Source organism: Triturus cristatus, chromosome 5_1 (assembly GCF_964204655.1).
Source record: "Triturus cristatus chromosome 5_1, aTriCri1.1, whole genome shotgun sequence".
In the NCBI taxonomy this organism is placed as follows: domain Eukaryota; kingdom Metazoa; phylum Chordata; class Amphibia; order Caudata; family Salamandridae; genus Triturus; species Triturus cristatus.
In genome coordinates this window covers 632139695-632156410 of record NC_140587.1, presented here as the reverse complement: position 1 = coordinate 632156410, position 16716 = coordinate 632139695, and the positions used below count along the sequence as shown (strand labels likewise).

The following is a 16716-nucleotide window of genomic DNA, read 5'->3' as shown; positions in this document are numbered from 1 at the left end:
TTTCTTTACTTTTTCATTCCATAAAAAGACTGTTCTATTCGACCCATTCTGGATCTCAGATCCCCTGAACAAATGCATTAATTAAGAACACTTTTGCATGGTTACTCTTCAGGATGTAATCCTGCTGTTACAACAAGGCGACTTCATGGCCGCGCTCGACCTGAAGGACACTTATTTCCACATACCAATCCATTTGGCACATTGCCAGTATCTCCAGTTTGTAGTCAGCAGAAAGCATTACCAGTTCAAGTTCCTGCCCTTTGCGGTTACTACTGCACCCATAGTGTTCACCAAGTGCCTTGCGGTAGAGGCTGTTCATCTGCGCAGAGAAGGCGTTCATGTTTTCTGTTATCTAGACGACTGGCTCATCAAGAGTGCTACCTGTCAGAACACTCTGCTCACAATGAACCTCCTTCAACTAGAGTTTACCATCAACATTACAAAAACCCACCTCCAAGCCCTCCAGATGAAGCTCTGTCTGGGGGCAATCCTCAACTCAGAGGTTGGTTTGACTTATCTAAATGTTGCCAATATACAGTCCTTCCAGGCCTTAATCCCTCTTTCAACCAGGCCACCAAGTCGCAATCAGGGCACTAGTACACCTCATCAGTATGATGGCCTCCTGTATTGCTATAGTGCCCCATGCCATGTTACACATGCATTCTTTGCAGAAGTGCTTGGCCCACCAGTGGTCCCAAGTGAAGTATCATTGAGACTAATTTAGTATCAGCCCCCACACTTGTCTCTTTCTCTAGTGGTGGAACACCAATGACCTGTTGAAGGGTGTCTTTTGCCAACCCAGATCTGCAGAGGACCATTACAACAGACACATCCTTTACAAGATGGGCTGTGCAGTTACAGGATCTGACTGTCCAAGACCAGTGGAAACCCAGACACCAGGGTCTCTACATCAGTTACCTGGAACTACTAGTTTTTAGATCTCGCCTGAGCCAGCGCATGCGCTGCTCGGCGAGACATTTAGTAGGGGCTTTAAAAAGTGCTACCACAAGCTGCTTTGGTTGGCCTAGCGCTTGAGTAACCGCCAGCTTTCAGCGTCCGATCAGGCGCTATCTGGCTTTCCTCTCTTAACTGCCTTCTCAATGCTCCTCCGCCGTGTCGCGCTGCTTTCACTTTCGCTCGCGCACACACAAAGGTGAGTGCCAAGCAGCTTGTTAGCTGTTGATAACACCCTCTGTTTGTTTTGTTAACGGCGCTCCCTCTGTAGTGGGTGCGTTTTGTGTTTCCTTCATTAGTGTATGTGATGCATTTTTGTGTGCGTGTTACCATCAAACCTGCACCTTTTTGCTGCCTCCTATTTCAGTGTGCACTGCATTTCGTCGAATGTTCACTTCTGACGGTGTGCCTTACTCCTTCACCATCTTTTAATTAACTTTGTGTCTCTTGCAATGATACTTTGCATTTCTTTCTTCCTGTGTTTGTGGTTCCGCACATCATGTTGTCTTTCCCTGTAAGATGATTAACTTTGCAGAGCCCTCTGTCCAAGCCCGCAGACAGGCATGCCCTGCCAGCTTCTTGGTACACAGGTCGGACTCGTCCGTCATCGTTGTCGGTTGCAAGATGGACATTGATCAGATGGAAATAGTCCTCTTCGGGTTCATGTAGAGGAGCAGAGGGGTCAAGGCAGGTCCTGCGTTGCAACCTGATTTTCAGGTGCAATGACGACCCTGAGGCTCCATCATAAAGCGCGTGCCTACTCGTGAGGGGATTTCTGTTTTAAAAAAAAAAAAATGTTTCGCAATCATGTTTTTTTTTTTTTGTCTTTTAAAAATCTTTTTTTATTTTTACACAATATATATATATATATATACACTCTAGAGCATTCAAGTTTATCAGATAGATGCGACAGCGGGACATGCAGTCCAGGAGTTTTATTTTGATTATGGGAATTGTCCCGATTATATAATGGGCTACACAGGACTACAAATCTCATCATGCAGCTTAAACACTGGACTATATGTGCCTACTCACTTCATGGACTAGGTAACTCGGAATCTGTTCCTTTCAGATCTCACTCACTCCTCACAAAGATTTGTCATCCTTCCTTGTCATGTCCTCTCCCCCAGCCCACTACTCCCAAATGCCAACATTTTTGAGTTATCGGCCAAGTGCTCTTTCTGTCCCATATCTGTCAACACAAGTGCATGTACCCCGCCCCCTCCCTCCTTTTTTGAGTATTTTTAATTTATTTTTATTTTATAAAGGAATAAGATGACTAGTCTTTTAAGCTGACAATTCCAGTTCACAGCTGAGATGCAGAGGATGTTTCTAGAAAATGGCGAGATATGTACCGTCAAGTTTCCTTTCGCGGTTCCAGACCAGCTTTATTATTTCATTTAAAGTTGCTTTGCTGCACTGTGGAATGCTATCCTTCATGCACGCGCCTCTCCTCCGTGCTATATCTTCCAGCGCTGCGTCCCAGGCCCCCGGACACCCTCCCATCCGCACATAGCTGGCGTGTGGTGAGAACTTCCTGACAGCTGCAGTTGATCAGACCCTCCGCATTCATATATGCCTTCAGAGCCCAGATAAAGGCCGCTGGATCGAGGGACAGCCACACATTCTTTCCCCAATGACCATCCATGGTCTCTGGTTTTACTCTCAGGATTTTACTGATCAGGCTATTCTATTCACAAGCTTGGTTAAAAAAAAAAAAAACACCCTTGGCTTCACAGTACTCTCTTTAAGGGCATGCTGGCCAGTGCTTGAAAGACTGATAGGGCTGGTGAAGAGTCAGTCACGCAAAGGAGAAACGTCCCGGTTCCCCAAGGCCAGTCCACTTCTGTTGACTTTCACCATAGATAGATTGGGAGAGGAGTTGGCCTAACGGCTAGGGCGGTCCACCTCGAATCAGGGGAACTGGGTTCGAGTCTCGGCAATGACGCAGAACATCCTTTTATTCTGGGCAAATGACTTAATCCCCCGTGCCTAACAAAAAAAACAAGCATTGGCATAGCCAATAGGTCTTGCCTTTGTGACCTTATAAGTGTTTAGCCATGCAACGGTTAATGTTGTTGCACTGAGGATATTGTGCTGCATAACTAAATACTTATAAGGTCCCAAAAGCGAGACCTATTGGCAAATGCTTGTTCACCTTGCATAGAAAGCTTTCATTCCCCACTTGATTGGCAAAGTAGTCCTCATCAAGACTGACAGCATTATAGCCATGTATTTTCTTCAAAAGCCTGGGGGCACCAGAACTCCCCAGCTCTCTCACCTAGCCTAGAGCTTTTGGCAATGGGCTTTCCAACACATGATCCATCTGTTTGTAGAGTACCTTCCAGAAGTGGACAACGATTTTGCCGACCTCCTCACCCGGATGCAGCAACAAGTCCACGAGTGGTAACTCCACCCACAAGTCCTCCTCCAGTACTTCCTTAATTGGGGACTCCGGTAAATAGAGCTCCTTGCTACGGCAGAAAATGCCAAGTGTCCAACCTTCACCTCCAGGTTCACACACTCCCAGTCAAAGAGCAACGCACAATGGATGAGTTGGTGAGGGATATTTGCCTTCGCTTTTCCTCCTCTCCCAATATTTCCATTTGTGGTTGAAGTCTGACTGTTGTCTCTCACCCTCATGGCTTCCACCTGGGTACGCCAAGCATGGTTCACCACCCTCTTTGAACTCAATAGTTCCACACAAGAGGATCCCCAACAGGCCAGACCTTCTCATGCACAACCATGGAGAAATCAAGCAGCTAGACCCCAGATCTGTCTGGCTCCTGATGTCCTAGAATTTGGGTATCCAAATGCATGAGCATTCTTACAGAAGCAATCAGGCCTACTAGTTAGGCTGCCAAGTGGAAGAGTCATCTACTATTGTCATTCAAAACATTGTCCCAGTTGCAAAGTGCAAGATGTTGTCTGCTATCTACTTCACTTGTGTGTGGTTTAGCTGTCACATCCACACCTAGCTGCTGTAGCTGCCTACCTTCAGAGCAGGCAGCACATTTCAGAATTCCACTCATTAAAGCTTTTAAGAAGGGTCTCAAGACATTCCTCCTCTGGTTCCACCAGCCCCGACATAAAACCTCAGCATTCAATTGAGAAGACTCATGGGCCCTAAGTTCAAACCCCTCCACTCCTGCCCCCTTCAGTTTTTCTCTTGAAAGGTTGTATTTCTGGTCGCCATCACTTTATTAGGCATGTCCGTGAGCTTCAGGCACTAACCTTGGAACAACCCTTTTATCCAGAAACACAGGGATATGATTGTCCTCCGCACCAACCCTAGATTTCTCCCTAAGGTGGTCTCGCAATTCAACCTTGATGCAGCGGAAAGCTTCTACATTTTTCATTTTTACTCTTGCCATCAGTAAATTAATTTCTGGCCCATTTTATAAATCTCAGCTATAATTATCTCTCAAACTTCATGAAAATATACCAATTCTCTTGGTCCTCCGATGGATCTTTTTGTTGAGCTAAAAGGGACTAGAATTTCAGGAGAATGTGTCGCAATTTCATTGAGTACCTGAAATAAAGAAATTGCCAGACACTGATGTATTTCATTTCTTCACGCAAACAACAATATAGATATATCTAGATATATCTAGATACAAAAAAGATGGCCAAAAGAATGAGACAAAACCGATAAAGGTAACTTATGAAAAACATTTATCTGAAGCCTCTTTTAAATGGACAGAACATAAAAACGCATTACAAAATAGGTTTAATATTGCGTTTAGTGCAAGTAGCCTCACAACCGATTACAAGAATCCTTCATTTGCAGCTTGCCTGTGGGAGAGAAACAAATATCAATTCGAAATTTAGTTATTGAAACCTAAAAACCAAAGCAGGTTGAGAGATTTTAGTCCATCTTCAGTATAGAACCGACCAAGTCAGAACTGTAGCACAACGTGCCACAGAAGGGGTCAAGTTAACCCTTCAGCCGAAAGGTTATTCCTGCTCAACTTTACCAGCCAGCAAAGTGCATGTTTTAGGATCGCAGTTCAGGTAAGTTCAGTTCAAAGTTCTAGTAGGAAGGGAAATCGAGGGACAGTCCATCAGCATGCCAGGTAGGGAAATTGAAAGTGACAGCCAGCCCCGACTCCTCTTCACAGTGCAATTATACTTCCAAAAGTTCATGGTTTACACCCACAATGATTCATTTTCTTCGACCTATGAAGCTTTCATTGTTCGGTTGCAGTGGGCCGCTCGTGGGGGGGATCAATACATTAATCAAAAAACCCAGAAGGTTAAGTAATCCTTTTTGCAAATTCATCAGCTTTATTAAAGTTTATTTGTAATAAACTTCCATCCTCCCCACAGAAGTTAGTGAAATTTTATTTTGCCTAAAATGTGTCTGTTCCCAAGCACTCTTCCTGGGTTTGTAATATCATTGCTACATTTCTATCAAAGTTCTGTCTAGTAGAAAAGGAGTCTATTGTTAAAAAGAAACTTCATGGAAAGTTCTCACAGCGGCTAAAGTGACTGCTTTGTATGATTTTTACACTTGAGCAAAAGAGAAAAGCATTTGAGGCCTACATGAAATTTAGCTGAATCACTGTCCCGTTACTTATTAGGATATTGCTTATAATAATAAAAGCAAAATCAACGCCTCTCAATGAATTAGAATATCATTGTTCTATAAAAGCTTCATGTAAATATTGGGCACTATTTCAGAATACCTTCATAAAATGCACATTTCAAAGCACAATATTAACGTGTCATTTCTGATATTCCCATTTACATTTACAAAAGCTGCAGATCAACTCTGTATCGGTTTTTATAAAATAAACATTTTAGCGTTTAATAAACTTGATTATGCAGATATTTGTATCTCATTTTCAACACATTATCAAGTTATTATCATCATGTCACAGTCTGTTATCTTTATTTTTGTTTCTCATAACACGTAAATTACGTTCAGGTATAATTGTCCTTGTTTCTTTTTCTATTTGCGTTTTCAAAATCCTTTTCGCCAACACTCTGCATGCTTTTACGATGCAGTATGAGACAGAAAAGCAGCCTCTGGCTTTCGTGGGGAACATCCTATAGCTGATGTCTGTAAAGCAGCTACCTGATCCACACCACATACTTTCACAAAACATTGTGTGGATTGTTTGGCTCACCAACAAGCCAGTGTTAGCCAGAAAGCTCTCTCTACACTTTTTTTCAATCTACTGCAACTTCCGCAGGCTAGCCACCGCTTTGGAGGGCTGTTTTACAGTTTTGTGCACAGCTTGTGTATCTACAGCCACACATGCCTTGAACGGAGAACGTTACTTACTCAGTAAGCATTTGTTTATTGCATGTAGTGCTGTAAATTCACATTCACCCACCCTCCTCCTGTGGCTTTTGCAGTCATCATTCTTTCTCTTTGTCCTCTTTCTTTGCATGGACATTTCTCTGTACATCACTTCACTTTACATTCCATCTTCGCTCGCAGTTTAGGAAAAAAATCTAACCAAGCGCTTTACCAGCATGAGGAGAAGTCGCAGTGCCTCGAGACTCGAATGACTTATTCGAAGAAATACAACTTGCGCACATTCGGACCCAACACTAGGTGGCAAGAGTAAGCACAGCATGTGAATCAAGAGCACTACGTGCCACGAACAGATGCTTACTCGGCAAGTAACATTTTCCTTCTCTATTGAGTCCCCTCCCCCAGATAGATAACCGATTATACTTTAATTGAAGGTTGGTTGCACACCTAATGCAGAAGAAGGAACTGATGCGAAATGACTCCTAGGTTGTCAACTCTGAGTTGAAGTTAGCCAGACTCACCTTAATATTAGATTTAAAGTGACATTTTTCCATCACGCCGCCCTTGTTTTATTTTTTATTTTCTTACATTCTATATAAAAGAAGTGAAAGAAGGAGCCTGGCAATAGGGACTTTTAAGGTTTTAAGGATACTTTTGATGCAGAACTATCATTACTGGTAAACAACATTTTCACTTTACTTTAAATTTCATGTTTGCCGCAGCGACATAAAGTAGGTTGATCAGTGATGTGTAAATATTGTGTGAAAAACTTCTGCTTTTAAACAAAATATATGTAATGTAAAATAGCAGTAAGTATGCATCAGTTCAACACAACATTGGCTATTGAGTTCCGTACTCCTAAATTATCCTAACAGCAGTGAGTTTTTTTCTGTCTATTTTATTACATAGAAGAAAATCGGAACACTCTTCAGTGCTTGGATGTTTTATTTTTTTTGTAAAGGTCTGGTCTTTGAAACCGACTTAGCTGTTTGTCAAGAGAAATATTTTTCTAATTATTGATACATACTATACATACACAGAGAGGCTTCGGGTTAGCAGCCTTTACCCATTGATGAGTTAAAATGTAATTCACATTTTTGCTTCTGTCCACTACAGCACACAGCGTGGGGAAACGGGTCAGTCCACTTGACCCTTTGGCTCCCTTAACTTTGAGTGACCTCAAAAAGCCTATGTTCATTTTTCACATCTGCCTTAAATGACACAGTTGCTTCAAAATGTGATTTTTATTTGTTTTAACCTTAAATGCCTGCTAATATTTTGCCTGCACTTCAACTGCCCAGCAAACATGGAGATTTATTTTCCTTTTGCTTTTATAAGTTTCTGTTGCAAAGAATTAAGTGTCTTTGCAGATGCCAGAGGTTTGAGTGTTTGGCTAGGATGTGATTTAATAGTCTTGCCACAAACAACGCTAAAAAGTGCGTGGAGTAGTTTGAAAGGTTTGTTATTTAAAACATCTATAATGAAAGAGCCACTTCAGTTAATTGTTTTACTTGTGAAATTATAATCCAATGTATGTGGGGGTCCATGTTTGGTAGCAACATTTTTTTCCTTTTCATTTTTGTGGTATATGCTTGCAATTTTTTTTTTTTTTAATTTAATCATTGCACCAACCTGCAGACAGTTAACAGACAAACTGGCATACATTTTGTTTAGGTTAATCTAAGACAACTTGCCTCTTCTATTTACTTAAGAATTCATTAAGTTGGTCTGTCGCTCACTGTGTATACGAGCATGTATAGCTTGGTCTCAGGCAGGTGAATTGGCCTCCAAGCTACATCGAATTACAGTAAGGTTCAGACAGTCAGTCAGCAAGGTACATGACTGTCCCAGCCTTTTCTGTTTTCTCTTAGGACATACCAGATCTGTTCAGTCTTGGCATGTGCTACTTTATGTGAGTATGTACATTCTAATGTCAGAAATGGCCTAACCTACCGGAAAGTCTTTTGACTCCTTACAGGGTATTCAGTGTCTATTGAAGTACAGTGTGACTGGGGCAGTTACAGCTTATGTAGTTACTGCTATGCGTGCAGCTTCTGAGAGATGTTGACCTATGACATTTGGCTGGTTGTCTTGATGTGTATTATACTTACAGTCTGGTTTGGACATATGAATTGTTCATCTCTCCTATTCTTTTAGATACACCAGCCTACCGACAAATTGATCCCTGTGGTCGCTCTGTTTAGTTGAGCGTGTGTGTGTGTTGGCATTTTTCCACTGTCTGTGACAGAATGGCTTATGTGGAACAGTGGATTTTCAATCCAGCTAAATTATTCGCATCCTAGGCAGAGCAAGACTGACACTGCAGCCATTACACTTGAATGAAAGAATCCGCGGCATTTCTGCAAATTTTTATTTGCTTTGAGGACCAGTTCACTTCTGACACAAATCTGAACAGTTTTCACAAACTATTGCATTTTACCCATTGTGTTGCATATAAGTTTTTAGTCCTTACAAAACCAGGGACGTTTAAAATGTGATCCTATTTGAGGAATTTCGTAAAGGATCCCTCAATAACAATTAGAGGGCAGTACCCCATCATTTTATTTGTGCACTATTTGACTGTCTGATCATTGTCACACTGACATGTGATATTTTCAGCCCAGTGGTCAGTGGCTTCAACATAATTAATGCACTGTGCCATTAAATAAGAATTTTAGGTATCTTTAAAATTGATGTGCTTTACCAAGACTGTGGATATTTTGCGTTTTTACCTAGGGCATAGCTGCACAGTGCCAGGCTATTGACTTTCCATGCACATTTGCCAGCAGGCACATGTGATTTTTTCCCCCATGGACTCTCTAGACTCTGTTCTTGTGTGCCTTTATATAAGAGCTATTTGAGGTCGGTGTTGGTGAAATACATGAGTTCTAGCAGGTAGTTGTACCGACTTGTTAGGGTGGATAAGATGAAAAAGTTTCCCTCTCTGATAATTTTCCTCCTAGTAGACTATGATGACATGATCGTTAAAGGCACTGGAATCCGTCAATTCAATGGGGGCTGAGGGTTTTCCCTTTTTCCTTTCCTTGCTTGCATTAGGGCCACACCAACCTTGAAATGATGTTGAAGGAACTCGTCTAGGACTTTAGAGGATTTGCCTTATTGCGAGATAATGGCATTTATGATAATTGAAGCATTGGAAATATAGTGTTCGAGGCATATGAGCTGCAGATTACACACTTTTGCATAGATCGTCTTCTGGTGTTGGGCCCGGATGTTTGCAGTTTGTTTTTCCTCTTGGAAAGTCTTTGGAAGTCACGAGGTTGGTGACTCCTCCTTTGGATCGTATTGCGCATGGGCTTCGGCTCCATCCTCAGATTTTTTTTTTTCCGCCATCGGGCTTGGATGTAATCTTCGCGCTCCGGTTCCAGTTCGACGATCGAAGCGGAATCCTCCCCTCACATCGCGGTATTGTTTCGATCGCGATCTCCTCAATCAACGCACCTTTTCATCGACAAATCTTCGGTTCCAGTCGACGGTGGCCTTCGGGCCTACCCAAGCTCCGGTCCCAGCTGATGGAAAGAACTCCATTCAAGAAGTGCCCTCGATGTGGGCCCAAATTCCCCCACACCGATCTTCATGAGGTATGCAACCTCTGCCTCTCCCCTGAACATGAGGCTTGAGACTGTCCGGCCTGTAAGTCTTTCAGATCGAAAAAGACTATTTGGGACCGAAACAAGGCACACTCCTCAACCTCCGTTGTAGTCGACGTCTTCGGAGACTACATCGAAGATCCGGGACAGCAGCGCACCAAAGAGGACCTCGTCAGTGCTTCCGAAGCAGACGACTCAGATGTGGAGGACATCACTCCGGCGCAGAGGGTCGTGAGTAGCACCCCCCCCCCACACACACACACACCCGCGCCGACACCCAAAAAGGCTTCGGTTACGCCTTCGCCTCCGGGCCTAGGCAAGACCAGAGACACTGCTTCACACACCCCACCTTCGGGCCCGGTGAAGAAGCCAAATAAGCCTTCCAGCGGCTCGGGCTCGAGCCAGCCTACCAGCGGTGCTGAGAAACACACTTCGGCACCGAAAGAGAAACCGGCCTCTACCTCGACACCGAGCTCCGCACCGAAGTCCTCGGGGTCGAAACCCAGCGCTTCCGTACCGACGCCATCTTCGGTACCGACCAAACCCCATAAGGCCCTCGGCACCGACACTTCCACGCTGAAGCCCACCTCGGCGCCGACCAAGAAATCGGAGGTTCCCAAGCCCAGTACTAAACAAACTGGCACGGACAAGCCTTAAAAGTAATCGGCCCGAAGACTTCGGCGCCAACGGACCAAACATTGTCACAGGAACTATTTACACCGGGTCCCTTACAAAAAACTCACCAAGGATCCAAAAACTGGACATTTGGCACTCTCTTCCAAAAAGAGACATTTGGACAAACCGGCTCCGCCTCCACCTCCAAAGAGGAAGGAATCTGCTACCTCCCCTTTCAGAATACCTTCCCCACCCTCTCCACCCCCGCCCCCTCCACCTCCACCTCCACCTCATCGCTCTCCGACCCCGTCTCCAGACGATGATGATCAGGGGGACCCATATCACGATCCAGGGAATGTGCACCAAGACCCCACACCTACAGGATCCCCACACCCATGGGACAACTACAATAACCCAGATATTCCAGACGTCCCACAAAATGACCTTTACCCTTCCAGGCCATCTCCACCGGAAGACTCATTAGGTTTCCACCACCTACTTCAAAGGGCGGCACATTATCACGGGGTAGAGTTGCACACTTGACCCAGTGGAGGAGGATTTCCTCCTCGACACTTTTGATACCGCACATAGGTCTACCTCCATACTACCTATGCTCAAGGGGGTGGTAAAACATGCGCCAGAGGTTTTTAAGGACCCAGTCAGGGCCAGGGTCATTAACCCACGCATAGAGAAAGTACAAAGCTGCCCCCACAGATCCTGCCTATATCAAAGGGCCAGCGCCACTAGATTCCCTAGTGGTTTCCACTGCACGAAAAAGGTCAAATTCCCAGGCGTCAGGCGAAGCACCACCACCTGACAAAGAGTCAAAGCTACTGGACACATCAGGAAAGCGCACTGCGTCACAGACCGCCAATATATGGCATATCGCCAACACCCAAGCGCTATTGGCCAGATACGAGAGGGCACATTATGATGAATTAGAAACCCATAATGCACCACCTACCTGAAAGATACAAAACTAGGGCCAATGAATTAATTCAAGAGGGTAAGACAATAACTAATACCTCTATACGCTGTGCCTTAGATGCAGCAGCCCAGCCTCCAGGGCCATTAATACTAGCGTCCTCCTCCGTCGCCATGCTTGGCTAAGAATATCGGGTTTCAAACCAGAGGTACAAGCCTCCATCCTGAATCATCCCTTTGACCAAGAACACCTACTCGGCCCAAAGGTAGATGAGGCCCTCGAAAAAATGAAGAAGGACACGGATACGGCGAAGTCCATGGGAGCCCTGCAGTCACACCCTCCTAGGCGCTCCTTTCGCCGCTCTTCCTTTCGGAGTACATCTAGAGGCTACTACTCAGATAGTGCGTCCGCTTCCTACAAATCCCCCACTCAGTCCACCTTCACAAGGGGTTATCAAAGAGGCGGCTATAGGGGAAATAATAATAATGGCAGAGGCAAAACAAAAACCGCCCGCTCTGCCACACCGCCTACCCATGACTTCCCCCCTCCATCCCACTCCGGTCGGGGGCAGACTACAAAATTTCCTTCATATCTGGGAGACCATCACCTCAGACAAATGGGTGACCCAAATTATTCTGTCAGGATACTGCCTGGAATTAACATCTACTTCCCCAAACATTCCACCCAGGCAACGCCCAATGTCACAAGAACATTCCACATTACTAAAACAGGAGGTAATCTCCCTCCTACAAAAACATACAATAGAACAAGTTCCCGTCAATCAGCAAAATTTAGGGTTCTACTCCCTATATTTTCGAATACCAAAAAGGGACGAGACTCTACGACCTATTCTAGATCTCCGGCCCCTAAACACATACATCCATTCAGACCATTTTCACATGGTAACGCTTCAGCAGGTGCTTCCGCTCCTCTCCCAGAACGACTTCCTCACCACACTGGACTTGAAAGACGCATACTTCCACATTCCAGTACACCATGCTCCCAGAAAGTACCTCAGATTTGTAGTGGACGGGCAACACTACCAGTTCAAGGTGCTCCCATTCGGAGTCACAACAGCACCACGGGTATTCACCATGTGCCTAGCCGTAGTGGCGGCACACCTCAGAAGACAGCACATTCATGTCTTCCCATACTTGGACGACTGGCTGATAAAAGCCACGCCCTACAACCAATGTGTACACCACACCGCCACTACAATCAACTACTTCACCAACTAGGCTTCATGGTGAACCACCAAAAGTCCCAACTAACACCATCCCACATAAAACAATACCTCGGTGCCACCATAGACACCTCAAAAGCCATAGCCTACCCCAATCCGACCAGGATTGCAAGCATTCAGGCTTTGCGACAAAGATTCATACTTCAACACTCCCTTCCAGCAAGAGTGTTTATGCAACTGATGGGGATGATGGCCTCTTGCATTTTTATAGTACCCCACACAAGACTCCAGATGCATCCACTCCAAGAGTGCTTAGCGCGCCAATGGAACCAGGCCCAGGGTCAACTGACAGATCTGGTGTTGGTAGACTGTCGCACCCATCGCTCTCTGCAGTGGTGGAACACCACAAACCTTTCCAAAGGTCGACGGTTCCTGGACCCGGTTCCACAAATAATACTAACAGACGCATCGCTCTCCGGCTGGGGAGCTCATCTATTACACCTCACAGTGCAGGGCACATGGACGCCGCAACAAAAGTTACTCCATATCAACCATCTGGAGTTACTAGCAATCTCTCTAGCCCTAAAATCCTTTCAGGCACAGATTTTAGGCAAGACAGTCCTCATTCGCACAGACAGCATGACTGCCATGTATTACATTAAAAAACAAGGCGGCACACTCTCCACAGCTCTCTCCTAGCACAGAGCATATGGAGATGGGCAATTCCACACAAAATCTTTCTCCTAGCCCAACATGCCCCAGGAGTCCAGAACACCATGGCAGATCCACAAGTGGGAACTTCACCCGCAGGTTCTTCACCCGTTCTTTCAAACGTGGGGGCATCCACAAATAGACCTATTCGCCACCCACGAAAACAAAAAATGCCCAAGCTTCGCCGCCAGATACCCACACCCATTGTCCAAAGGAAATGCGATATGGATGAACTGGTCAGGCAAATTTGCGTACGCTTTTCCACCTCTCCCACTAATTCCATTAGTGGTGCGAAAGCTACAACAGCATTCCCTCACGCTGATCCTAGTAGCTCCAACATGGGCCAGACAACCGTGGTACACCACGCTGCTGGAACTCTCGGTAGTACCACACCAAAAGCTACACCTCTCACCATGCCTCCTAACCCAGAACCATGGAGAGATCAGACACCCGGACCCAGCTCAGCTCAACCTTGCGATCTGGCTCCTGAAATCCTAGAATTTGGATACCTAAACCTTCCCCCTGACTGTATGAACGTTATCAGAGAAGCTAGAAGCCCTACCACTAGAGCCTGCTACGCTGCCAAGTGGAAAAGATTTGTTTATTGCCATAAAAACACAATCAATCCTCTAGACGTGTCTATACAACACATCATATGCTACTTACTCCACCTACAAAAGTGTAATCTAGCATATACCTCCATTCGGCTACACTTCGCAGCAATTGCAGCTTACCTACAAAACAGGCAGCACCTATCACTTTTCAGAGTACCTGCCATTAAAGCCTTCATGGAAGGCCTAAAAAGAATAATTCCCCCCAGAGTACCACCCTCACCTGTGTGGAACTTAAATATCGTTCTCACAAGGCTAATGGGGCCGCCTTTTGAACCTTTGCATAAATGCGAACTGCAATTTTTCACATGGAAAACAGCTTTTCTTGTAGCCATCACTTCCCTTAGAAGAGTCAGTGAGATACAAGCACTTACCATACAAGAACCTTTTCTTCAAATGCACCAGAACAAGGTTGTTCTCTGTACCAACCCAAAATTCCTACCTAAAGTCATTTTCCCCTTTTCACCTAAACCAATCCGTAGAATTACCGGGATTTTTCTCGCAACCTCAAACTGTTGCAGAAAGGGCTCTACACACGCTAGATGTCAAACTAGCCTTACTTTACTATATCCAAAGAACACAACCTTTCAGAAAGACCAAACAACTGTTTCTCTTTTTCTCCACCACACAAGGGCAACCCCATTTCAAAATCGGGAATAGCTAGGTGGATTGTAAAATGCATCCAGATTTGCTACCACAAAGCAAAACGAACGCTATCCGTTCCCCCTAAAGCCCATTCTACACGAAAGATAGGGGCTTCTATGGCTTTTCTAGGGAACATCCCATTAGATGATATCTGCAAAGCAGCTACATGGTCAACACCGCACACTTTCACTAAACACTACTGTGTAGATGTGCAAACCAAGCAACAAGCTAGTGTGGGCCAGGCTGTACTAAAAACACTATTTCAAACAACTGCAACAGATACCGGTGGTCGCCGCTAAGGTTGGGAACTGCTATATAGTCTATGCAAATGTGTGTAATCTGCAGCTCATATGCATCAAACGGAATATGCTACTTACCAGTATGCATCTGTTCTTGGCATGTAGAGCTGCAGATCTACACACGCCCACCCGCCTCCCTGGCTACCTGTATCTGTTCCAGTCTATCTTATTTAGATACAACACACATGGGTTTCTTCACTGTTATTACTACGCTCCATCTTTCCCTGCTGGCGAAAAACAATCTGAGGATGGAGCCGAAGCCAATGCGCAATACGATCCAAAGGAGGAGTCACCGACCTCGTGACTTCCAAAGACTTTCCAAGAGGAAAAATAAACTGCAAACATCCGGGCCCAACACCAGATGGCGATCTATGCAAAAGTGTGTAGATCTGCAGCTCTACATGCCAAGAACAGATGCATACCGGTAAGTAGCATATTCCTTTCTATAAAAGAAAAATGTATTGAATTTATTTGCTGAATTACCTCTTAATAGGATAGGGCAAATGTTGCATCTTTTCTCTTACTTCTCGTCACTGAGCAGTGAATTGTGTGCATGCTATCAGATAGACGTTTGCAGTTTTTGCAGGAAACCACTGGATTAAGAAGTCCAACACAATCAAAAAATCAAACTTGGTTTATAAACATGTATGTGGATTTCAAAATTAACATTCTTTTTTTTTTGTCAGTTTTATTTGTAGCCATATTTGATTCATGAGACAACCTGTGGACAAATATATTCTGTCATATTAGTTTGGGGTCTTTCTGTGATGATAGTTGACTCAATTATTTTTTATATACTTCAGTAAAGTGTACTAACTGCATTTTTTTTCCTTTTGAACAGGGAATTTTTGTTCAGTTGGTGCAAGCTAATTCCCCGGCATCTTTAGTCGGTATGAAGTTTGGTGATCAGGTTTTGCAAATAAATGGTGAAAACTGTGCTGGATGGAGTTCTGACAAGTCTCACAAAATACTTGCACAGGCTGCCGGAGATAAAATATCCATGGTGGTACGTGATAGGTAAGATGTCAGTCAACTAAAACAGTACAAAGACTCCTGTGTGTCAAAGAATGTTTAATGTTTTTGGCTGGATTAGTTTCACTTTTAACATTGCAGTATTAAGGAAACCCTCTACATGACTGCACATCGCGCACCCATCCACATATCATTTATTTAATAACTTCATGCAAACATTTGGAATTATTTCATAGGCGAGTCAGTGTTTCTCTCAACTAGATTTTTTTTTCCAGCTTGAGAAAGATAACTATGTAGGTCTTGTTTCACTTGGTTTTTTTAAATTATTTTTTTAAATAAATGTTATTGGCCTTTATTGTAGCAGTCCCAGAGAATCTGGGCTATATGAGACTCACAATATACATTTAGGATATGTCAAGAATACCATAAGTCTCTCGTATATTATCAGTTTTCAATGAAAACAATGTACAATAAGTTGTATAAAACCACTATTACAATTAGTATCATGGTTCCATCCATATTTATCATTTTCAGCGGGTTTATTGGCAAGCTATTCATGCTCGTATGGCCTTATCTCTTTGACTATCTGCTGTAGTGTCTCTCCAATGGTAGGTTTCTATAATTCTCTTTCACTTAGTTTGATCAGTCGCTTTTTCCTGTTCGCTTCAGTTCAATGAGGGTGCACTGTTCAGGCAGGTGCAAAAGCGAAGACGCGTCAATGCACCAGGGACATCATTTGAATTAGGCGAGCCATGCAGAATATAAAGGACTGTGTGACATCTGCAGGATAGTGGACTTTGAAACTGAGAGCTCCAGTGTACAATATGGGGAAATTAGAGCACATTAAAGTAAGGAAATCGCCGAGTTACGTTGTGGAACTTGGACACCATAGGTCTTCAGAACCTCCACCATAGTTTGTTTTTA

General features: G+C 44.1%; 1 protein-coding gene across 1 annotated transcript in view; it reads left to right on the top strand.

The window, feature by feature from the left end:
• The window catches only part of SDCBP (syndecan binding protein), a 251955-nt gene that overhangs the window by 143832 nt on the left and 91407 nt on the right, over nt 1-16716 (top strand). Inside the window, exon 6 of the mRNA XM_085605567.1 lies at nt 15662-15837. Coding sequence (XP_085461693.1) covers nt 15662-15837 — 176 coding nt within the window. The remainder of the gene's footprint in view (nt 1-15661; nt 15838-16716) is intronic.